The sequence below is a fragment of the Schistocerca cancellata genome, chromosome 11 (genome assembly GCF_023864275.1).
Source record: "Schistocerca cancellata isolate TAMUIC-IGC-003103 chromosome 11, iqSchCanc2.1, whole genome shotgun sequence".
NCBI lineage: Eukaryota > Metazoa > Arthropoda > Insecta > Orthoptera > Acrididae > Schistocerca > Schistocerca cancellata.
The window spans coordinates 69,769,041-69,794,601 of NC_064636.1; the positions used below are offsets into that span (position 1 = coordinate 69,769,041).

The 25,561-nt window shown below is 44.4% G+C and overlaps 1 protein-coding gene across 3 annotated transcripts in view; it reads left to right on the forward strand.

Annotated features, from left to right (window-relative positions):
- LOC126108851 (alpha-mannosidase 2) overlaps window positions 1–25,561 on the forward strand; it is an 880,291-nt gene that overhangs the window by 642,764 nt on the left and 211,966 nt on the right. For all 3 annotated transcript variants that reach the window (XM_049914220.1, XM_049914219.1, XM_049914218.1), the window contains exon 9: window positions 8,029–8,224. In XM_049914220.1, the coding sequence (XP_049770177.1) occupies window positions 8,029–8,224 (196 nt within the window). The remainder of the gene's footprint in view (window positions 1–8,028; window positions 8,225–25,561) is intronic.

Sequence of the window (25,561 nt, forward strand, 5' to 3'; positions counted from 1 at the left end):
TTCGATACCTCATCCAGAAACGCACCCTCTTGAAACCTGGCGAGCAAGCTACACCGCGATGCAGAGCGCCTCTCTTGCAGAGTCTGCCACTTGAGTTTGTTAAACATCTCCGTAACGCTATCACTGTTACCAAATAACCCTGTGACGAAACGCGCCGCTCTTCTTTGGATCTTCTCTATCTCCTCTTTCAACCCGATCTGGTACGGATCCCACACTGATGAGCAATACTCAAGTATAGGTCGAACGAGTGTTTTGTAAGCCACCTCCTTTGTTGATGGACTACATTTTCTAAGGACTCTCCCAATGAATCTCAACCTGGCACCCGCCTTACCAACAATTAATTTTATATGATCATTCCACTTCAAATCGTTCCGCACGCATACTCCCAGATATTTTATAGAAGTAACTGCTACCAGTGTTTGTTCCGCTATCATATAATCAAACAATAAAGGATCCTTATTTCTATGTATTCGCAATACATCACATCCAGGTCCAGTGGACTTTCCTCTGTTGAGTGATTCCAGTTGCTTTTCTATTCCTTGGACAATGCTCGTAGAGTAGGCTTGAAACGCCGAGAGGGTGTCACCAGTGTGGAATATTGTGCTGTCGCTCATCTCACTGCGACATCAAGATTTCGACCACGAAATGTGTGGGAATCAAAGCTGCAAGGGAAGGGGTGTTTTCATTTACGTCCTTAACGCCGCTCCGTGAGGTCTTTTCAAATGGCTCCAAGCACTATGCGACTTAACATCTGTGGTCATCAGTCCCCTAGAACTTAGAACTACTTAAACCTAACTAACCTAAGGATATCACACACAGCCATGCCCGAGGCAGGATTCGAACCTGCGACCGTAGCAGCCCCGCGGTTCCGGACTGAGCGCCTAGAACCGCTAGACCACCGCGGCCGGCGAGGTCTTTTCGTTTCGATTCTGAGCAGTGGTGTGTCTGAAAAACTTTCCTGCGCCACGGATAAGAGAAGCCTGTAATTTCAACGCTGGCTGTGGCTATTTCGACCTCCATCGCAGAGGCGTTAAAAGGAGGGGTGGCATGTGGGTGATACGGGATGTGACGACATTCCCATGCTGTGACACGCCCACGGTGGCGTCCGGCAGGATTCTGGTGTAATTTTCTGCTAATGTGACATTATTAACGCGCCTTACATCTGTACATCTACTACGTCCATACTCCGCAAGCCACCTTCCGGTGTGTGGCGGAGGGTACTTTGTGTAGTAGTGTCACTTCCCCCTTTTTGCGTTCCACTCGCGAAAAGTCCGCAGGAAGAACCTTCACGGTGTTTTCGAGAGACATATGTAGATACTGCGTGAAGAGTTTGACAGAGCACTGAAAGACCTGAGTCGAAACAAGGCCCCCGGAGTCGACAACATTCCATTCGAACTACGGACAGCCTTGGTAGAGCCAGTCCTGACAAAACTCTACCATCTGGTGAGCAAGATGTATGAGACAGGCGAAATACCCTCAGACTTCAAAAAGAATATAATAATTCCAATCCCAAAGAAAGCAGGTGTTGACAGATGTGAAAATTACCGAACTATCAGTTTAATAAGTCACACCTGCAAAATACTAACACGTATTCTTTACAGACGAATGGAAAAACTAGTAGAAGCCGACCTCGGGGAAGATCAGTTTGGATTCCGTAGAAATACTGGAACACGTGAGGCAATACTGACCTTACGACTTATCTTAGAAGAAAGATTAAGGAAAGGCAAACCTACGTTTCTAGCATTTGTAGACTTAGAGAAAGCTTTTGACAATGTTGACTGGAATACTCTCTTTCAAATTCTGAAGATGGCAGGGGTAAAATACAGGGAGCGAAAGGCTATTTACAATTTGTACAGAAACCAGATGGTAGTTAAAAGAGTCGAGGGGTATGAAAGGGAAGCAGTGGTTGGGAAGGGAGTGAGACAGGGTTGTAGCCTATCCCCGATGTTATTTAATCTGTATATTGAGCAAGCAATAAAGGAAACAAAAGAAAAGTTCGGAGTAGGTATTAAAATCCATGGAGAAGAAATCCGCCGATGGTATTGTAATTCTGTCAGAGACAGCAAAGGACTTGGAAGAGCTGGTGAACGGAGTGGACAGTATCTTGAAAGGAGGGTATAAGATGAACATCAAGAAAAGGAAAACGAGGATAATGGAATGTAGTCGAATTAAGTTGGGTGATGCTGAGGGAATTAGATTAGGAAATGAGACGCTTAAAGTAGTAAAGGAGTTTTGGTATTTGGGGAGCAAAATAACTGATAATGGTCGAAGTAGAGAGGATATAAAATGTAGACTGGCAATGGGAAGGAAAGCGTTTCTGAGGAAGAGAAATTTGTTAACATCGAGTATAGATTTAAGTGTCAGGAAGTCATTTCTGAAAGTATTTGTATGGAGTGTAGCCATGTATGGAAGTGAGACATGGACGATAACTAGTTTGGACAAGAAGAGAATAGAAGCTTTCGAAATGTGCTGCTACAGAAGAATGCTGAAGATAAGGTGGGTAGATCACGTAACTAATGAGGAGGTAATGAATAGGATTGGGGAGAAGAGGAGTTTGTGGCACAACTTGACTAGAAGAAGGGATCGGTTGGTAGGACATGTTCTGAGACATCGAGGGATCACCAATTTAGTATTGGAGGGCAGCGTGGAGGATAAAAATGGTACAGGGAGACCAAGAGATGAATAGACTAAGCGGATTCAGAAGGATGTAGGCTGCAGTAGGTACAGGGAGATGAAGAAGCTTGCACAGGATAGAGTAGCATGGAGAGCTGCATGAAACCAGTCTCAGAACTGAAACCACCACAACAACAACAACAAAATGTAGAAGGAAGCAATATGTTGCTTACTCTTCTACGAACGTACGATCCCGGAACTATAAAAGTAAACCAATATGTAATGTAGAACGCCTGTGTTGCAGCGTCTGCCACTGCAGTTGTCTGAAACGCTTTTGCGTTTACTGCGCTCTTCTTCGATCTGCTCAATTTCTTTATCAAGCCCAACTGGTACGGATCGCGATCTGGCGAGTATATTAATGTAGTGGTCGAACGAGAGTTTTGTGAGCTACCCCTATGCGGGAGGATTACATATCCTGGGGACTCCTTCGATGATTCTCAGTCTGACACCTGCGTTATGTGCGATAAGTTTTACGTGACTGTTCCACTTTGAATCGCTTTGTACGCATGCTACTAGATCTACATCTACATCCATACTCCGCAAGCCACCTGACGGTGTGTGGCGGAGGGTACCTTGAGTACCTCTATCGGTTCTCCCCTCTATTATAGTCTCGTATTGTTCGTGGAAAGAAGGATTGTCGGTATGCCTCTGTGTGGGCTCTAATCTCTCTGATTTTATCCTCATGGTCTCTACGCGAGGGAGGAATATACTGCTTGACTCCTCGGTGAAGATACGTTCTCGAAACTTTAACAAAAGCCCGTACCGAGCTACTGAGCGTCTCTCCTGCAGAGTCTTCCACTGGAGTTTATCTATCATCTCCGTAACGCTTTCGCGATTACTAAATGATACTGTAACGAAGCGCGCTGCTCTCCGTTGGATCTTCTCTATATCTTCTATCAACCCTATCTGGTACGGATCCCACACTACTGAGGAGTATTCAAGCAGTGGGCGAACAAGCGTACTGTAACGTACTTCCTTTGTTTTCGGATTGCATTTCCTTACGATTCTTCCAATGAGTCTCAGTCTGGCATCTGCTTTACCGACGATCAACTTTATATGAGCATTTCATTTTATATCACTCCTAATGCGTACTCCCAGATAATTTATGGAATTAACTGCTTCCAGTTTCTCACCTGCTATATCGTAGCTAAATGATAAAGGATCTTTCTTTCTATGTATTCGCAGCACATTACAGTTGCCTACATTGAGATTCAATTGCCATTTCCTGCACCATGCGTCGATTCGCTGCAGATCCTCCTGCATTTCAGTATTCCATTGTTACAACCTCTCGATATACCACAGCATCATCCGCAAAAAGCTTCAGTGAACTTCCGATGTCATCCGTCAAAAGTCTCATGCAAATTCCGAAGTCATCTACTAGGTCGTACCCTAAGAGTGTATACTTTGAGAGCTATGAGGACGTGGTCATCTTCGCTACTGTGAAACATATTTCTTCTGCTGAGAAAGTGCTCATAGGTCATAAGATACGCACGGCGCCAATTACGCGACGCGCTGCGCCGCACGCTTCGCTTTCTCAGAATCCTTTATTGGCGGAGCCAGATTAAGTCTCTGCAGTCTCATACATAGCCCATCAGTCTCATGTGAGCCGTCGCCTGTCTTTCGCATTTGTCGATTTCTGCATGTTGGACATGCAGAGGGTGACATCACAGGACTCCACGCTTTTGCGTCATCGGAGAGGAATGTTGCAGGCACGTTTGAGCCAATTTTCAAACCTCTGCGTCGCAACGGGAGAGAATTTTGGGATTTCGAAACAGTGATCCTTTAATTGTGTTGCACGGTGTAGCTGGATTGCTGCAGAACATTAATTACACTCCTGGAAATGGAAAAAAGAACACATTGACACCGGTGCGTCAGACCCACCATACTTGCTCCGGACACTGCGGGAGGGCTGTACAAGCAATGATCACACGCACGGCACAGCGGACACACCAGGAACCGCGGTGTTGGCCGTCGAATGGCGCTAGCTGCGCAGCATTTGTGCACCGCCGCCGTCAGTGTCAGCCAGTTTGCCGTGGCATACGGAGCTCCATCGCAGTCTTTAACACTGGTAGCATGCCGCGACAGCGTGGACGTGAACCGTATGTGCAGTTGACGGACTTTGAGCGAGGGCGTATAGTGGGCATGCGGGAGGCCGGGTGGACGTACCCCCGAATTGCTCAACACGTGGGGCGTGAGGTCTCCACAGTACATCGATGTTGTCGCCAGTGGTCGGCGGAAGGTGCACGTGCCCGTCGACCTGGGACCGGACCGCAGCGACGCACAGATGCACGCCAAGACCGTAGGATCCTACGCAGTGCCGTAGGGGACCGCACCGCCACTTCCCAGCAAATTAGGGACACTGTTGCTCCTGGGGTATCGGCGAGGACCATTCGCAACCGTCTCCATGAAGCTGGGCTACGGTCCCGCACACCGTTAGGCCGTCTTCCGCTCACGCCCCAACATCGTGCAGCCCGCCTCCAGTGGTGTCGCGACAGGCGTGAATGGAGGGACGAATGGAGACGTGTCGTCTTCAGCGATGAGAGTCGCTTCTGCCTTGATGCCACTGATGGTCGTATGCGTGTTTGGCGCCGTGCAGGTGAGCGCCACAATCAGGACTGCATACGACCGAGGCACACAGGGCCAACACCCGGCATCATGGTGTGGGGAGCGATCTCCTACACTGGCCGTACACCACTGGTGATCGTCGAGGGGACACTGAATAGTGCACGGTACATCCAAACCGTCATCGAACCCATCGTTCTACCATTCCTAGACCGGCAAGGGAACTTGCTGTTGCAACAGGACAATGCACGTCCGCATGTATCCCGTGCCACCCAACGTGCTCTAGAAGGTGTAAGTCAACTACCCTGGCCAGCAAGATCTCCGGATCTGTCCCCCATTGAGCATGTTTGGGACTGGATGAAGCGTCGTCTCACGCGGTCTGCACGTCCAGCACGAACGCTGGTCCAACTGAGGCGCCAGGTGGAAATGGCATGGCAAGCCGTTCCACAGGACTACATCCAGCATCTCTACGATCGTCTCCATGGGAGAATAGCAGCCTGCATTGCTGCGAAAGGTGGATATACACTGTACTAGTGCCGACATTGTGCATGCTCTGTTGCCTGTGTCTATGTGCCTGTGGTTCTGTCAGTGTGATCATGTGATGTATCTGACCCCAGGAATGTGTCAATAAAGTTTCCCCTTCCTGGGACAATGAATTCACGGTGTTCTTATTTCAATTTCCAGGAGTGTAGAAGTGGCGGGGAATATCAGCAGCGACCATTTTAACCCTGGCACAAAGCGAGGACGACAGACCTTATTCAGGCTGATGGGCTATGTATGAGACTGCAGAGACTTAATCTGGCTCCGCCAATAAAGGATTCTGAGAAAGTGTGCGGCGCAGCGCGTCGCTTAATTGGCGCCAAGACTCTGCGGTTTCCGGCTGCGGATGAAGCGATGGGTCTGCGCGCGCGACACCGTGGAAGCACCGAAGAACGTTCCGAAACGCATCAGCCTGTCGACGCTGCGCAAGCATCGTTGTGTTTCCGAGATTAGGTGTGCAAACTTCTCTTGTTTGTGCGACCGGCATGCTACACTACTGGCCATTAAAATTGCTGCACCAAGAAGAAATCCAGATTATAAACTGGTATTCATTGGACAAATGTATTATACTAGAACTGACATGTGATTACTTTTTCACGCAATTTGGGAGCATAGATCCTGAGAAATCAGTACCGAGAACAACCACCTCTGGCCTCTATACGCCTGGACATTGAGTCAAACAGAGCTCGGATGGCGTGTACAGTTACAGCTGCGCATGCAGCTTCAACGCGATACCACAGTTCATCAAGAGTAGTGACTGGCGTATCGTGACGAGCCAGTTGCTCGGCCACCATTGATGAGACGTTTTCAGTTGGTGAGAGATCTGGAGAATGTGTTGGCCAGGGCACCAGTCGAACATTTTCTGTATCCAGAGAGGGCCGTACAGGACCTGCAACATGCGGTCGTGCATTATACTGCTGAAATGTAGGGTTTTGCACGGATAGAATGAATGGTAGGGCCACGGGTCGTAACACATCTGAAATGTAACGTCCACTGTTCAAAGTGGCGTCAATGGGAACAAGAGGTGACCGAGACGTGTAACCAATGACACCCCGTACCATCACGCCCGGTGATACGCCAGTATGGCGATGGCGAATACACGCTTCTAATGTGCGTTCACCGCGATGTCGCCAAACACCGATGCGACCATCGTCATTCTGAAACAGAATGTGGATTCATCCGAAAAAATGACGTTTTGCCATTCGTGCACCCAGGTTCGTCGTCGAGTACACCATCGCAGGCGCTCCTGTCTGTGATGCAGCGTCAAGGGTATCGGCAGCCACGGTCTCCGAGCTGATAGACCGTGCTGCTGCAAACGTCGTCGAACTGTCTGTGCAGATGGTCGTTGTCTTGCAGACGTCCCCATCTGTTGACTCAGGAATCGAGACGTGGCTGCACGATCCGTTACACCCATGCAGATAAGATGCCTGCCATCTCGACTGCTAGTGATAAGAGGCCGTAGGGATCCAGCACGGCGTTCCGTATTACCCTCCTAAACCCACCGATTCCATATTCTGCTAACAGTCATTGGATCTCGACCAACGCGAGCAGCAATGTCGCGACACGATAAACCGCAATCGCGATAGGCTACAATCCTACCTTTATCAAAGTCGGAAACGTGATGGTACCCATTTCTCCTCTTTACACGAGGCATCACAACAACGTTTCACCAGACAACGCCGGTCAACTACTGTTTGTGTATGAGATATCGGTTGGAAACTTTCCTCATGCCTGCCGCGGTGGCCTAGCGCTTCTAGCCGCTTGAGTGTGGAACCGCGCGACTCCTACGGTCGTAGGTTCGAATCCTCTCTGGGGCATGGAGGTATGTGATGTCCTTAGGTTAGTTAGGTTTAATACATCTAAGTTGTAGGCGACTGATGACCTCAGACGTTAAGTCACATAGTGCTCAGAGCCATTTGAACCATTTTGATAAAATCAGAGAGGTTAGAGCCCACACAGAGGCATACCGACAATCTTTTCTTTCCACGAACAATACGAGACTGGAATAGAAAGGAGAACCGATAGAGGTATTCAAAGTACCCTCTGCCACACACCACACACCTTCAGGTGGCTTGCGGAGTATGGATGTAGATGTAGAAAATGTGTATAAATAAGCTCAGAAAAAAATGAGTTCGGTTCCTTCGGGTGGCCGCTCGCACACAGGCTAGCCGCTTGGACCGCAGCCGTCTCTGCCTGTAGAGGTTTTCGAGTGTTACTCAGAGCCTGTGGTGAGGCTGGGCCGTGTTGTTCCAGGCCGCCCACCTCGTCGGCGCCGTCCAACTCGTCGGTGATGCGCCGGCTGCTGGAGCGCGACTTTGAGCGACTGGTCCGGGCCCGCCGCTCGCTGGCGCTCTTCCAGCACCACGACGCCATCGCCGGCACCAGCAAGGCCTTCGTCATGCACGACTACGCGCTCAAGCTGTTCGAGGCCATCCAGGACGCCACGCAGGTAACGCTCGGCGCACGCTCTGGAGTCTGCCTCTGTCCAGGCGGTCGCTTCCAGCACGGCAACCCAGCCTACATCGTCCCTACCTGGAGGCGAACGATGCAAGTTGGGTTGCCTAGCCAGAGATGCGCGAGATACACTGGTTGTTGTTGTTGTCTTCAGTCCAGAGACTGGTTTGATACAGCTCTCCATGCTACTCTATCCTGTGCAGGCTTTTTCATCTCCCAGTACCTACTGCAACCTACATCCTTCTGAATCAGCTTGGTGTATTCATCTCTTGGTCTCCCTCTACGATTTTTGCCCTCCACGCTGCCCTCCAATGCTAAATTTGTGATCCCTTGATGCCTCAGAACATGTCCTACCAACCGGTCCCTTCTTCTTGTCAAGTTGTGCCATAAACTCCTCTTCTCCCCAATCGTATTCAATACCTCCTCATTAGTTACGTGATCTACCCATCTAATTTTCAACATTCTTCTGTAGCACCACATATCGAAAGCTTCTATTCTCTTCTTGTCCAAACTATTTATCGTCCACGTTTCCCTTCCATACATGGCTACACTCCATACAAATACTTTCAGAAATGTCTTCCTGACACTTAAATCTATACTCGATGTTAACAAATTTCTCCTCTCCAGAAACGCTTTCCTTGCCGTTTCCAGTCTACATTTTATATCTTCTCTACTTCGACCATCATCAGTTATTTTGCTCCCCAAATACCAAAACTCCTTTAGTGCTTTAAGTGTCTCATTTCCTAATCTAATTCCCTCAGCATCACCCAACTTAATTCGACTACATTCCATTATCCTCGTTTTGCTTTTGTTGATGTCCATCTTATATCCTCCTGTCAACACACAGACCATTCCGTTCAGCTGCTTTTCCATGTCCTTTGCTGTCTCTGACAGAATTACAATCTCATCGGTGAACCTCAAAGATTTTTTTTTCTTCTCCATGTATTTTAATACCTACTCCGAATTTTTCTTTTGTTTCCTTTACTGCTTGCTCAATATACAGATTGAATAACATGGGGGAGAGGCTACAACCCTGTCTCACTCCCTTCCCAACCGCTGCTTCCCTTTCATGTCCCTCGATTCTTGTAACTTCCATCTGGTTTCTGTAAAAATTGTAAATAGCCTTTCGCTCCCTGTATTTTACCCCTGCCACCTTTAGAATTTGAAAGAGAGTATTCCAGTCAACATTGTCAAAAGCTTTTTCTAAGTCTACAAATGCTAGGAATGTAGGTTTGCCTTTCCTTAATCTATTTTCTAAGATAAGTCGTAGGTTCAGTATTGCCTCACGTGTTCCAACATTTCTATGGAATCCAAACTGATCTTCCCCGAGGTTGGTTTCTATCAGTTTTTCCATTCGTCTGTAAAGAATTCGCGTTAGTATTTTGCAGCTATGACTTATTAAACTGATAGTTCGGTAATTTTCACATCTGTCAACACCTGCTTTCCTTTGGATTGGAATTATTATATTCTTCTTGAAGTCTGAGCGAATTTCGCCTGTCTCATTCATCTTGCTCACCAGATAGTAGACTTTTGTCAGGACTGGCTCTCCCAAGGCTGTCAGTATTTCAAATGGAATGTTGTCTACTCCGGGGGCCTTGTTTCGACTCAGGTCTTTCAGTGCTCTGTCAAACTCTTCACGCAGTATCGTTTCTCCCATTTCATCTTCATCTACAATCTCTTCCATTTCCATAATATTGTCCTCAAGAACATCGCCCCTGTATAGACCTTCTATATGCTCCTTTCTGCTTTCCCTTTTTGGTTAGAACTGGTTTTGCATCTGAGCTCTTGATATTCATACAAGTGCTTCTCTTTTCTCCAAAGGTCTATTTAATTTTCCTGTAGGCAGTATTTATCTTACGTCCTAGTGAGATAAACCTCTACATCCTTACATTTGTCCTCTAGCCATCCCTGCTTAGCCATTTTGCACTTCCTGTGGATCTTATTTTTGAGACGTTTGAATTCCTTTTTGGCGGCTTCATTTACTGCATTTTTATATTTTCTCCTTTCGTCAGTTAAATTCAATATTTACTCTGTGACCCAAGGATTTCTAAGAGCCCTCGTCTTTTTACCTACTTGATCCTCTGCTGCCTTCACTACTTCATCCCTCAAAGCTAGCTATTCTTTTTGTACTGTATTTCTTTCCCCCATTCCTGTCAATTGTTTCCTTATGCTCTCCCTGAAACTCTGTACAACCTCTGGTTTAGTCAGTTTATCCAGGTCCCATATCCTTAAATTCCCACCTTTTTGCAGATTCTTCAGTTTTTATCTACAATGTGACTTTACCTCTGCAAATTCTTAAAAATTTCGTGCAGCACAGTAACTATGGCGAATAAGGAAAATAAATTCTGACCTTTATCATTTAAGAATATCAAGCTATAGGTTGCGGAAGAATCAATTTTTTTCACCGGATAGTTTTCTTAAAATCGGATGTTAGGTATTTTATAGCTGCCGTCGCGTCCGCTCCACTGCTTTGCCGAGTAGACACGGGGCTGTCGCTGTGTGTAGCGCGTGCTGCAGCCACAAGATTCAAACACGTTTGAATTCAAACGTCGCCAGTTGCAGCGATAGACAGCCGGCGACACAGATGTTGCTCACGTAGGACACCTCCGTAACTACTAGAGTTGGGCAACACGATTCTTTTTCCCGATTCGATTCCTACGATTCAATCTCACATTGCGAATCGATTCCTACGATTCGTTCACGATTCATTCTAGTCTGCGATGGTACGATTCTTACGGAATGCAGAAAGTTCTACATCTTACTGACAGATGGCAGGACATATCTGAAATTGTGAATGGGGTGTGTGTGTGTGTGTGTGTGTGTGTGTGTGTGTGTGTAGTAGAGTCGTTCATTTGAACGACTCTAAATAAAGAATCGTAAGAATCGAATCGTGATACGGACGAATCGTCGTTCAAAAGAATCGTAAGAACGTTTGTGTGTTTCCGAGTCTTGACGATTCCAAGTTCCAACGATTCATCGATTCTTAGTACGCAATGTTTCGGAGGCAACTCCCGAATCATGCAGAGTCGTGCCGAATGACTACGACCACCAGATGGCAGTCAAGTGGAGGATGCGTGTGAACAGAGGAAGCTCGGAACGAACAAACAAAGTTCGTGGGCCGCAATATTACTCGTTAAAACCAAACTGACACTTGGCGGTGGCTGACGGGAACGAGCGTAAAGGCATTTCCCATTTACCATCGCTACCATCAGCCACCGCGCCGACGTCAGTTTAGTTTGCGCGGGTAATACACGAACTAGTGATGACAGAAACGATATACAGCGAGTACACAGCTCCCAATACACACGATTAAAATCAAGAAATCCGAGTATGATGAATAAATACGTACCTCTTATATGTTGCAGATGCAATGCAAAACACACACACCTTCTATACACACGAGCAATAGCACTTGGATTATGTATTATATTTCGCGTATCTCGAAAACGGCCCTAACGATTTAGATGAAATTTTGTATTTAGACTGGTTTTTGCTTTTTGAGTTCACCTACATAGTTCCGTTCTTTCGTAAAAAGTCAATTTTGCAATATTTATATCCTACATAGTTCCATTCGTAAAAACGCTATTTCGCATGTTTTTATAACGCCATCTCTTGAAACTTTGTTAGTACATATTGAATGTAGTTAAGGTTTTGGTTTTTATGTTTATCTGTATATAGGTGTCTTTCCTTAGAGCACGCGATTTTACACAAAAGAATTTTTTAAATAAAAACGCAAATTTCGTGTTTCTTGGGAACGGCTTTAACAGTTTGGATAAAATTTTATATTTAGATACGGATTTTGATTTTTAAGTTTATCTTTAAACAAAAGCTTTTTAATTAATAATTTCGAGTTTTCGAATGTTATCCTGTTCAGATTCATATTAAATTTTAGTGAAGTAATGTCGCCGTATACGATTGAATCCTACTGTTTAGAAGTATCTCGTCTTCTCACGTAAATAGTAGTGGCAGCGGCAAGTTCTCAAGCAAATTAAAAGCAAAATACCTATGCTTTGTATTTAGAAGAAATGAAAGTTAAGCTAAATTTGCTGTGTGGGAGGGCTGTCAGCTGCGTTATGAATTACAAGGGTGATGTGGACTTGGAAAGACATCTTAGCACGGAAAAACGTAGGGTGATATGAGCCAAACCACATCTCCCTCACTCCTAGATTTTGTTACTATAAAACAGACATCTGTAGTTAGATACGTTCAAGCCACATAACCTAACTGGCATACCACGTAATTTTGCACCACCTTTCGCACAAATCGACTCCCCTTTCCTGTCATACTGAAATAAAACAATAGATGCAATCAAATCAAACGTGACCTTTCATCAATTAAGGCATTACACGTATAAATCGAGAATCACTCTTGTAACGTCATATGCATGTTTACTCATAAATAAACTACTTCTGGCATATCTTATCATGACATAGTTCGATTCTAACCCCATTGACAATTTCAGACATGTCCTGCCATCTGTGAGTAAGATGTAGAACTTTTTGCATTCCGTAAGAATCGTGCCATCGCAGACTAGAATGAATCGTGAAAGAATCGTGAACGAATCGTAGGAATCGATTCGCAATGTGAGATTGAATCGTAGGAATCGAATCGGGAAAAAGAACCGTGTCGCCCAACTCTAGTGTGTAGAGCTTTTTCACGAACTGAGCCTGAACTTTATATGTTTGTGACTATACTTGCTTTGAACTGTGTTTAGACAAGAAACTTTGATACAGTTATGGAAGTAATCAGTAATCTAATGCTGTAATGTGCATATTACTCTTGTTATTACCATAATGTGTGGAAGACCGAGCTTAGCTCTGTTTCTTTTTGTAAAATAGTATTTTTTGGGAGAAGCTACTTATTCAAATAAAGTTTGAAAGCAGAACAGTTAACTAAATATAAATTTTCATTTGCGAGATACCAGCGATCAGAGGAAACCATGTCTAACCTAAAACATATCTAGGATGGTTGTTACTATTGGATGTACGGTAAGTCCAACGCGTTCGTATTAGGATAATGTTATACCGCCATCTCACAAAATTGTGATACACCTCTACTGTAACATCCAATAGTAACAAAGATTTACAAAATTGCGATATAAAATACTTATTGTGTAAAATCGAGTTTTTTTGAGGAAAGACACCAATAAACTTAAAAATCAAAATCCGTATCTCATCATCATCATCCTCATCATTTAAGACTGATTTTGCCTTTCAGCGTTCAGTCTGGAGCATAGCCCCCCTTATAAAATTCCTCCATGTTCCCCTATTCAGTGCTAACATTGGTGCCTCTTCTGATGTTAAACCTATTACTTCAAAATCATTCTTAACCGAATCCAGGTACCTTCTCCTCGGTCTGCCCCGACTCCTCCTACCCTCTACTGCTGAACCCATGAGTCTCTTGGGTAACCTTGCATCTCCCATGCAATCCGTATCTAAATATAAAATTTTATCCAAACTGTTAAAGCCGTTCCCAAGAAACACGAAATTTGCGTTTTTATTTAAAAAATTCTTTTGTGTAAAATGGCGTGCTCTAAGGAAAGACACCTATATACAGATAAACATAAAAACCAAAACCTTAACTACATTCAGTACGTGCTAACAAAGTTTCACGAGATTGCGTTATAAAAACATGCGAAATAGCGTTTTTACGAATGGAACTATGTAGGATTTATATATTGCAAAATTGACTTTTTACGAAAGAATGGAACTATGTAGGTGAACTCAAAAAGCAAAAACCAGTCTAAATACAAAATTTCATCCAAATCGTTAGGGCCATTTTCGAGATACGCGAAATATAATACATAATCCAAGTGCTATTGATCGTGTGTATAGAAAGTGTGTGTGTTTTGCATTGCATCTGCAACATTAAAATCACTAATATTAACCAGGGGCCTATTCGTAAAATAAGATAATTTACTAATGAATAAACCCTTACGATATTTATTCATCATACTTGGATTTCTTGATTTTAATCGTGTGTATTGGGAACTGTTTACTCGTTGTATATCGTTGCTGTCGTCACTAGTTCGTGTATTACTCGCGCAAACTAAACTGACGTCGGCGCGGTGGCTGATGGTAGCGATGGTAAATGGGAAATGCCTTTACGCTCGTTCCCGCCAGCCGCCGCCAAGTGTCAGCTTGGTTTTCACGTTGAGTAATATTACGGCCCACGAACTTCGTTTGTTCGTTCCGAGCTTCCTCTGTTCACACGCATCCTCCACTTGACTGCCATCTGGCGGTCGTAATCATTCGGCACCACTCTGCATGATTCGGAAGTTGCCTTCGAAGCATAGCGTACTAAGAATCGATGAATCGTTGCAACTTGGAATCGTCACGACTCGGAAACACGCAATCGTTCTTACGATTCTATTGAACGACGATTCGTCCGTATCACGATTCGATTCTTACGGTTCTTTATTTAGAGTCGTTCAAATGAACGGCTCATTCACGAATCGCCACAACTCTAGTAACTACAGCAGCGGCTGTGTTTTGTCGCCTGAAGCTGTCGCGCCCTGTCGCTCGCTTCTGCCGCTCACGTAGGACACGGCCTTAAGCCGTCGGCACACGGACCGTGCTGTCGAACGTTAACGTTGAGCGTGCCAAGTTCAACGTGCTGCTGAACGTTCAGGAACGATGCGACTTGTGCATACGGTTCGTGGGGCCCAACGTGGTATACGCGATCGCAACGCACTCCAGCGGCAGTTGAGGGATGTTTCCAGTTCATAAATCACACTGTTTACTCAACGGGTGCGCGTAAAATTCCCACGTCAGCTCTATTAAAATGCACATTTCCTCCAGTGTCCACGAAAAGGAAAGTACCATGTCCAATCAATAAGGACACAGGCTTATAAAAGTTCCATTACAAACAGTGCGGTACAAATTTGAAATACTTCTCCGCATAATATAAACATTATTTCATCATACCCACATTTTAGTAAAGCCCCAGGGTCAGTCTTACTTGATCACTGTTCCTACCCAGTAGCAGAATCTTTGCAACATGTGAATTACGAAGCGTAAAAGCAGCAAAATGTCTTCATACAAGTAGCGGAAGCTGTCCTGTAGATTAAGCCAATCGGACAAAGTCACCCCTCAAAAAAAGGTGAACTTATATTTACATAACATCAAATATTATAGTATATACTTATATTAAACTAATAATAAAGTATCAGAACCTAATAAAAACGCGAATGTTAGGAAAAAAAATTTGGAAGGGTTATGACGCGAACCACCGCCCCATCAAAATCTCTTTAATGGACAGAGACGCTAGTCACTACGCTATACCAACAATACCCATCGCTGCCTCATACTATCTTACCCATTCGTAAAAACGTTAATCGCACGTAATTATGTTATTAATTGAAATTTAATTATAACAAATTGTACCAAGAACAATGCATTTTGGGTGGATCTTCAGTGTGTCGCTGCCTTCAAATAGCCTACTCTGATAATACGCAAGTTACAATAATTCTTTGGCTTCGAATATGATGTTTCTCATTATTTTATTGGAACGAATCACACAGTTAACAACTGGTTTTCCAGTGATTCTCGATTTGCTGGTGCTCAGAAACGGCATATAAACATACAGGCTCGAAATGAATGACAGTATGGCGCCTCACAACTCTGTGCTGAAGGGAGACGGCGTGCTTGTGACGTAGGTGGCGTTGTGTCATCTCATTGGTCAACGCTCAGACGCACGCTCAGAATATCTGACATGCCAGATATTGCTCTGCACGTTCGGAAAGACTCCCGAACGTGCTATTCCACGCTATGACGTCAGAAACTCGGCACGCTCAACGTTCGGATGCACGGTGCGTGTGCCGACGGCTTTAGGCTAGGCGCAAATTGAGAAGCGTATAAAAAAGGCGTGTGGCGCGGCGCAACGCAGCGCGCGTTTTTGTAACTTCACAGGTCAAATGGGACCGCGGAAACTCCGACGCGACGCGACTGGGACGCGACACGCGCCTGCGCCAGGTCGCGCGGCGTTGTGGTTGCGGCACAGTTAGTTTCTCGCGCAGCGCGTCGCAGTTTGCCTCGCTAGCAGCGTGGGAGATTCGAGGCGGGGAGCGGAAGAGTAGCCCGGCCATATGCTCACATCGGAACGGCGCATATGAGCAGTGGTGGTATTGCCAATACGATAAATTTTGCCTTACTGTGTACTAAATTTTATTGCCTTTGGGTAGTATTTCGTTTTTCGCCATTCAAACGCTCCAGCTTTCTTCGTTAGCACGTTATACTTTTCTGTTATTTATATCTGCATAGTTTTGTTTTGTTTTTCTCCTGTCAAGAAAAATGTATACTTCAGTAACCGATGAGCCATTGGCCGCTGGAATTGCACCATATGCCTCCGTGATGTTCTCAGATCGCAAGAAAGGACAGAGCGTAGTCAATAAGGAAGCAAGAAATATTATAAAATCATGTGATTAAGAATCGAGGTAGGAAAGTAAAGCAAGGTTATCTTCTCGCTGCCTAGTATGCTGGCGTATCTGTACGATCTGTTAAAAAAATTTAGAAATGGATAATATCCACAGGTGTGATCCCTTTGTTCTTGTGGTAAAAAGAGTCCAAGATCTGAAGTATAGAAGTTTCACTGTGATTACTCTGATATGGATGTAACAATGTAATACGACACACTGTACTACATGCATGTGAACAACATATTCCCACTGCAAGCTAGAAACAGTCGAAAAGGAGTCACAAATAACAATGTTTTAATTGGTTCGCCGTGATGAGAAAAAGCATTTCAATTGTTGCATGCACATTATCAGCATTAATAAACTAATTATACAATAATAGGCTACACAAATGAAGAAAATGGTCGGTATTATTACGAAAGTAGGAATATCCTAAAAGAGTGTTATGATTAGATATATTTAATTTGTTGAAATGTGCTGCTCACAAAGGCAGATCTACTTTCATGACAATGTTTTTCGAACTCCATCTCACAAAGCACACATGGCTAGTTTGTGCATTCCTGTCGCGCCCAGTATCCTCTGCTGCTGACAATACACTAACCATTGTGTTGTGAGACAGATCAGTCGTATTTCTTTGTAAATAACTATTTTATTCGCGATCACGCATTGTCAGTTTGGCAAGCCCTAGGTGAGTAACCAGTATCTGGCATGTGCCTATCATTCCGCCTGAAGGAACGCTCGTCATTATTTTAATACTGCTCAGATCAAGAGAAGGAATAAAATCCTTTGGTAAGTTTCCATTCCCGTCGCTCAGTGTTAAAAATACGATGGGTTAGGGGGATTCCACCAAAATTCCAACGGAGTTGGCAATCTATTTTTGTGTTAATTGTTAACCTTTTCTCATTCGAAGAAGCATCACCGTTTGTGAGTAACGGCCACATTTCTCTTGGTGACTGGTTTGTACTTCCCTTGTCACAGTGTAATTTGGCAAACTCATCTCACAGCAGCTATTGACACAGAATTCCGAAACAGAGTGCCTCATGAAACAAGTAATCGGGAATCACAGAGCTGAATAGCTTACGAAAAACCTCATAGTGTCGGTTTGCAGTAACATAAAAGAAGAAATTTCATGTTTATTTGCATACTAGGAAGCTCTTGTTTCGCTGGTTGTCGATAAGTCTTGAAGAACTTACAGCCACTGGAGTGAAATAAATAATAAAAGAAGTATAAGTAGTGATATATCGCCATAGATAAGAAAGTTCCGTGTGTTTAATAATTGGCAAAAGTCTCTCCTCCTTGTGTGCTGTCATTCGCCAAACTTTCGTTTCCATGTCTCGAGCGGTTTAGGAGATACGAGAGATGTTGCGAGTATTTTATTCTCGCGGGCGTGAGATCGGAAGTGAGCGCGCTACATGGGATCCATTTTCTCGAGATCTGAGGCAGATAGAGTCCTCCTCCCAAGTGTAAACAAAAATTCAGCATGTTAGCTAAATTTCATACGCAGCAACATATGGTGTAATACGCACCAAACGCAAAATCATAGCGACCCCTAATTTTCGTTGCAATCTTTTTTAGTTTTGCGTAGTGCCTTACCAAAATGTGTACATCACAATAAGAATGACCATTAGCGTGGTGATGGGCCCTTCGCCACGAAGCTGACATACAACGATACAAGTAAGGCAAAAATCAAACATTTTCGGTGAATAGTTTCTGTAAAATCGTTTGAGGAAGATAACAGGTTGCGCGCGCTTCGGTTCTGTCAGCGCAGAGCGTCGCAGTATGCGCTGCACCCGCGCGACTCGTGCGTGTCGCGCTGTAGTGTCGTGTCACGTCACACGTGCTATACGCTTCTCAATTTGCGCCTAGCCTTAGTGTTACCTCCAACTCACACCATTAGGTGGCTTGCGAAATTCGATGTAGTGGACGCTAGAATTTCAGCCCTGTCATACCGCTTAGAGCAGGGGCGGGCAAACGTTGCACGCGGCTCACGAGCGCACAGCGCTGCACGTGTGCTGCTCGCGTGCAGGCGTCGACCGGGGCTGTGGCGACAGCCGGCAGGTTGCGGCAGTGTAGTGCCAGGCTAAGCTGCGGACGTTGATGCGAAGCGAGCACTATGTAGTGAACGTTGTATTTCAAGAAACGGAGAAGTGGAGATTTGCTATCTTTTAAAAAGTAATGGGAGAATCATTTTTTCTTTGTGCAAAAACGTGAAAATTCGAAATGTTTAATATGTGGCAGTATTCTCGCTGGTCAACGGAAGTTTAGTATTGAAGGCCATTATAATAAATTTCACAAGGACGAGTACAATTTATTGTCGGATTCTGAGCGGATGGGGAATTGACTGAGCTTAAGAAGAGCGATCTGACGATACCAGATGAATCTGTCGTAGTTGGCCGGCCGGGGTGGCCGAGCGGTTCTACAGTGTGGAACCGCGCGACCGCTATGGTCGCAGGTTCGAATCCTGCCTCGGGCATGGATGTGTGTGATGTCCTTAGTTAGGTTTAAGTAGTTCTGAGTTCTAGGGGACTGATGACCACAGCTGTTAAGTCCCATAGTGCTCAGAGCCATTTGAATTTGTCCTAGCTGCTGTTGTCACGAGAGATCTGCGACTTTCTCTCGTCATGTCTCTCATCTAACTGAGTTAACATTTTATGGAGCACTGTTTTCAAGTTTTCAGGACGACAACAATAATAGGCCAGCGGTATGTGCAAGTTATAAGACTGCGCTTAATATAGCGAGAGCTGGAAAACCATTTGCTGAATTAATAAGTCTCGGTTAAGAGCAAACATCAGTGATGAAAATTTACGTAACTGTTTGTGTTTGTCTGTATGTAGAAATTTTGTTCCAGATATTAAACGTATTGTAAACTCCACCTGTGATAATTAAATAAAACGTATCGTAGTTAATAGGTACTCTTTCAAGCACTCCTCCTAACCTTATTCATTCACTCAATAAAGCAAGCTAGGAAACAAAACGCATTACAGAGGAAGGAGCGGACAGAAGGTATGGTGGGGATGGGAGATAAGCGGGTGGCCAGCTTGCCCCTGTGTGCACGCAGAACACCTGTTAACTGCACGCGTGCAAGTGCACCGCACATGTGCAGGATTCCTGCCCGCCCCTGGCTTAGAGTTACAGTTGCCTGTGCAGTGCTGCGCCACAGGTGATTTACTGCATTGTGTGGAAGTCCGTTCTATACGATCGACTTTCCGGCTAAAACGGACCGCTCGTGGGCGCGCGTCATGCTTTCGCGTGCGAACCGGCAGTGGAGCACGTGGCGAGTGCGGTAGTGACGTCAGTGGTCAATTGTCTCTTCCCGAGTATCGAGTCCGAAAATGCTGAGCGCGCTGCAGAATGCGCATGCGCGTCAAGCGTGGGACTGCCGCGTCGCTTGCTGACGTCGGAAGCTGTATAACCGATTCTCGCCGAGAGCTTTCGTGACACGCTCCGAAGGTCGCACCAGGTCTGTCCCTTTTCCCACTTGCGTTCTTCCACAGAAGCGGGAACACCCCGAAAGCCCATAGCCACTGCTATTTACGTCCGACAATATCGGTACGTCCACGAAAATAGCTTGCTTTATCCGTGAATAGGAACGTAAGTAGATGGAGGGTTTTGATTGAAAATACAGCCTGTTTCAAAATGAACGAAAAAAGCTTACTTTATCCGTGAATAGAAACGTAAGTAGATGGAGGGTTTTGATTGAAAATACAGCCTGTTTCAAAATGAATATACTGGTTTTATGGCTTCGTACCATCTATTAGTTTCTACTTACAATTGTAATACGTCAAATGAAATAGTAGCTCAAAGTTTTTCTTACAGGAGTTCAATGTGAGCACCATTCGTCATACGGTATCGAGGTGAGTTCTCCCCAAACCTTGACGTGTGACCTTGGACTAATTGTTGCAACAATAGTGTTTCTAAAGTTCTGTATATCAAGATATCAGGTGGTAGCGGTGGCGCATACACATGTTCCTTTATGAACCATACAAAGGTAAAAATCGAATGACGTCAGACTGTGTGTGAACGCTGGAGGCCATCCTAAACAAGCTATGTTATCCAACCACTTGCGGCCAGTCCAGCGGCAAAAGCAGGATGTTTTGCTGTTGCACGACAATGCACAGCCGCATTTCATTCAAAAAAACCGTGGAAGCGATCACAAAACTCGGATGGACAACACTGAAACACCCGCCTTACAGTCCTGACCAGACTCCACGTGAGTATCGTCTCTTTGGGAAACTGAGAGACTCTCTTCGTGGAACAAGGTTTGAAGATGATGACTCCCTTGTGCACGCTGCCAAACAGTTGGTCCAGAATTTTACCGTGCGGGTATGCAGGCGCTGGTTCCAAGAGAGGGATGGAAATTATGTGGAGAAATGAAAATATTATTCCTAAAGGATGTATCTACACACTGTAAAACTTTCAAACATGTAGAATAAAAGATGGATTTTAAAAAAATAGTGTGCATTTCTTTTGGAGTAACCCTAGTACCTTGGGGGTGTTCAAAAAGTCTCTCCGCAGTGCCGTATGATTGTTAGGCCGTGCGTGCCGTATGCCGCAATGAATATATCGAAGTCGGTGGAGATGTTTGTTACTCTGAGATTTATTCCAGCTGACTATAACAGTAACTAACCCAAATGCTGCAATACGACTGAAAATAGCTATGATTGTTGTTACTATGTTTCGGTGCCAGTGGTTAAGTCACCTGAGACCAGCGTTGCCAAACAAATTACACTAATTAGTGCGTGCAGGGAGCCAACGCCCACCTAACGTTTGTTAAATGCCTCCAGCACTACGGACCACGACCTTTATACGGGGTGTTCAAAAAGTCTCTCAACAGTGCCATATGACTGTCAGCCGCGCGTGCCGTATGATTGTTCGCCTGCCTGGGTTACTTCCCTTCAAGTCGATTCTCCCAACATTCCACTGTTTCGTTTATCTCAGTAAAAGTGAATGTTCAATAAATTAATAACTTGTATTCACTTAATTATTAATTTATTGAACATTCACTTTTACTGAGATAAACGAAACAGTGGAATGTTGGGAGAATCGACTTGAAGGGAAGTAACCCAGGCAGGCGAACAATCATACGGCACGCGCGGCTGACAGTCATATGACACTGTGGAGAGACTTTTTGAACGGGTTGTATAAAGGTCCTGGTCCGTAGTGCTGGAGGCACTTAACAAACGTTAGGTGGGCGTTGGCTCCCTGCACGCACTAATTAGTGTAATTTGTTTGGCGACGCTGGTCTCAGGTGACTTAACCACTGGCACCGAAACATAGTAACAACAATCATAGCTATTTTCAGTCGTATTGCAGCATTTGGGTTAGTTACCGTTGTAGTCAGCTGGAGTAAATCTCGGAGTAACAAACATCTCCACCGAGCCTGATAACTACCTAGAGTTATACTGATATACTGTATAATGGTCTTTGCTCCCCTCCACCCAGCATTCCCGCCTGCAGTACTGGTGAAACCCCATCACGACAGCCGCCAGACAGCGTAGCAACTCCAAAACTATGGGTTCGGTATACAGGGTGATTCACGAAGATACGCAGATATTGCAATATCTTATTCTACAACCAAAACTAAAGAAAAGAGTTCGTATAAACATAGGTCCGCAAATGTTTAGCTGCGGAGTTACGGCTAGTAAAAGATTTTGCTTGAAATTTAGCAACTTCGCTTGTATGGAGCCATCACAAAACTGTACGAGGTTAAAGTAAAGCACGATTTCCATTTACTTTATTGTAATTGGTCTGGTGAATCTAATAAAACATATCCCAGACGTGTATCTGCAGCAGTTATCTCGAACATCCAGACAAGCAAAGACGTAATTTCGTAAATTTTCTAATTTATTAACCACTTGGCCCGATTTGTTTCTTAAATTCCAGACAATTGCACATAGTTTTCAGCAGAAGTTGTAGAGAATTTTATTTTGGAAAAATGATGATAATAACGTTAATTGAAACTGTATCAATGTCTCATATAATCTACTTTTATTAACACCATAGCACACGTGAATTCAAGTCAAACCGGGAAAAACAAAGCTTAGTGTTAAGAAAGTTGTACAATGTACATACAATTTCACAATACATTCACAATAAATATTCAAAAATGTCTCCACCGAGTTCAGTGCATTCAGCTGCACGTGTATGAACAGATTTCGTTGCTCGTTTCAGTTTCACAGAGTTGTTATTAATTTCGTCTGTTGCAATCATAATGCGACCAAGTAATGCCTCATGTGTATTGATTTTGTCCTAATGAATTATGGCTTTCATCCATCGCCATACACAAAAATCCATTGGTGTTAAATCGGTCGATCTGGGTGGGCACAGACGTGTAGCACCACGACCAATCCATTTCTGGGGAAAATGTTCATTTAAATGTGTACTAATGGCGTTGGTGAAATGTGGAGGCGCGCCGTCACGTTGACAATACATTTGCAGTCGCGTAGCAAGTGAACATCCTCGAGAAAGCGGGGCATTTCTTCTCGAATGAATTGTAAGTACGTCTCGCTAGTTAGACGTCCTGGGAAAATGTATGGTCTAATAAAGTGTGTGTTGATTATACCACACCACACATTCATGCTAAATCTCTGGTGGAAATTGTGTTGCACTGTTGCATGTGGGTTTGCTTCAGACCATACATGCTCGTTGTGTAAATTGTTTATGGTTCAAATGGCTCTGAGCACTATGGGACTCAACTGCTGTGGTCATAAATCCCCTAGAACTTAGAACTACTTAAACCTAACTAACCTAAGGACAGCACACAACACCCAGCCATCACGAGGCAGAGAAAATCCCTGACCCCACCGGGAATCGAACCCGGAAACCCGGGCGTGGGAAGCGAGAACGCTACCGCACGACCACGAGATGCGGGCATAAATTGTTTATACCGTCTCGAGTAAACTGTGCATCGTCAGTAAATAAAATCTATTTGTGTAACCGCTGATTGCTATTTAACCAGTTGCACAACTCCAAGCGAAGAGCAAGATCTCCCGGATGTAAATGATGCGCTTTTTTTATGGTAAGGCTACAGATTATTGTACTTCAATCTACACCATACCTTAGACTGTGAAATGCCTAATCGCTGAGAGATAAATCGTGTACTGGTACCCGGGTTATGTTGAACATCATCCATAATATCCTCGTCATCGTCTTCACGTATCGAGCGCTCGTAATGATCGTGAACGCTAGGTAGAGAACCTGTCTCGCGTAACATTCGAAATACTCCAGTAATGGTTCGTGTATTCGGAATCCTCCGAGATGGATAAAGTACGCGATATTCGTTAACTGCAGCCGTAGCATTACCATCACATTTGCCATAAATAAACACCATATCGGAGTGTTCCTCTGTCGTAGATTTGAAAGCCATCCCTTTTTCATAAATAATCTACAAACTACAACAGCTACTATGTGGTTTCACTTAAATACACTGTTGTTCTTTCACGAAAACTAACTCGTTTCCAGGTTGAGGACGACTGAAACAACTCACTAACGGTTGCCGACAACGACAAAAGTTTCCACATTCTTAATAGAAAGTAAACAAATTTACTTGTGTAATAATCTTTGCTTCTCTGGATGTGTTGGAAAACTACTGCAGATACACGTCTGGGGCATGTTTTATTAGATTCACCAGACCAAATTGAGCTTTGCTTTAACCTCGTGCAGTTTTGCGATGGCTTCAGATTAACGAAGTTGCTAAATTTCAGGCAAAATCTTTTATTAGTCGAAACTTCGTAACTAAACATTTGCGGACCTATGTTCATACGATCTTTTTTCGTTAATTTTACTTTTAGAATAACATATTAAAATATTTGCATATCTTCGTGAATCACCTTGAATAGGTTGACTCTTACATAGAGGATAACAGCAACGAGCCACTTTTTACAATGCTGTTTATTTATTTAAAAAGTGCCGGTACCGGCTTCGAACCGACAGGTTCATCTTCAGGCGGCTAGTTCACATTAGTTTACATTAGCTTCCGCCTAATCTTTTCCCATGTGATGAAATTTCCGTGGGGTGGTGGTGCCGATGAAACATGCGCGACATTATCTTCTCGAGCAAAGTGCTTGCGATCTTAAAGCAGCGAAAACTGTATGATGCACTTTTTTATTTATATGTATGCAGATAATCTCATGCACCACTGAGACGTTTCACCACATGGAGGTATGTATTTACATTATGTGCATACATACACTTAAAAAAGTGCATCATAAAGTTTTCGCTGCTGCAAGATCGCAAGCACTCTGCATTAGCAGGTAATGGCGCGCATGTTACATCGACACCACCACTGCAAGGAAATTTCATCAGTTGGAAACACAAAAGGAGAAAGCTGTTCTTGTTGTGGTCTTCAGTCCTGAGACTGGTTTGATGCAGCTCTCCATGCTACTCTATCCTGTGCAAGCTTCTTCATCTCCCAGTACCTACTGCAACCTACATCCTTCTGAATCTGCTTAGTGTATTCATCTCTTGGTCTCCCTCTACGATTTTTACCCTCCACGCTGCCCTCCAATGCTAAATTTGTGATCCCTTGATGCCTCAGGACATGTCCTACCAACCGATCCCTTCTTCTGGCCAAGTTGTGCCACAAACTTCTCTTCTCCCCAATCCTATTTAATACCTTCTCATTAGTTATGTGATCTATCCATCTAATCTTCAGCATTCTTCTGTAGCACCACATTTCGTAAGCTTCTATTCTCTTCTTGTCCAAACTATTTACCGTCCATGTTTCACTTCCATACATGGCTACACTCTATACAAATACTTTCAGAAATGACTTCCTGACACTTAAATCTATACTCGATGTTAACAAATTTCTCTTCTTCAGAAACGCTTTCCTTGCCATTGCCAGTCTACATTTTATACCCTCTCTACTTCGACCATCCTCAGTTATTTTGCTCCCCAAATAGCAAAACTCCTTTACTA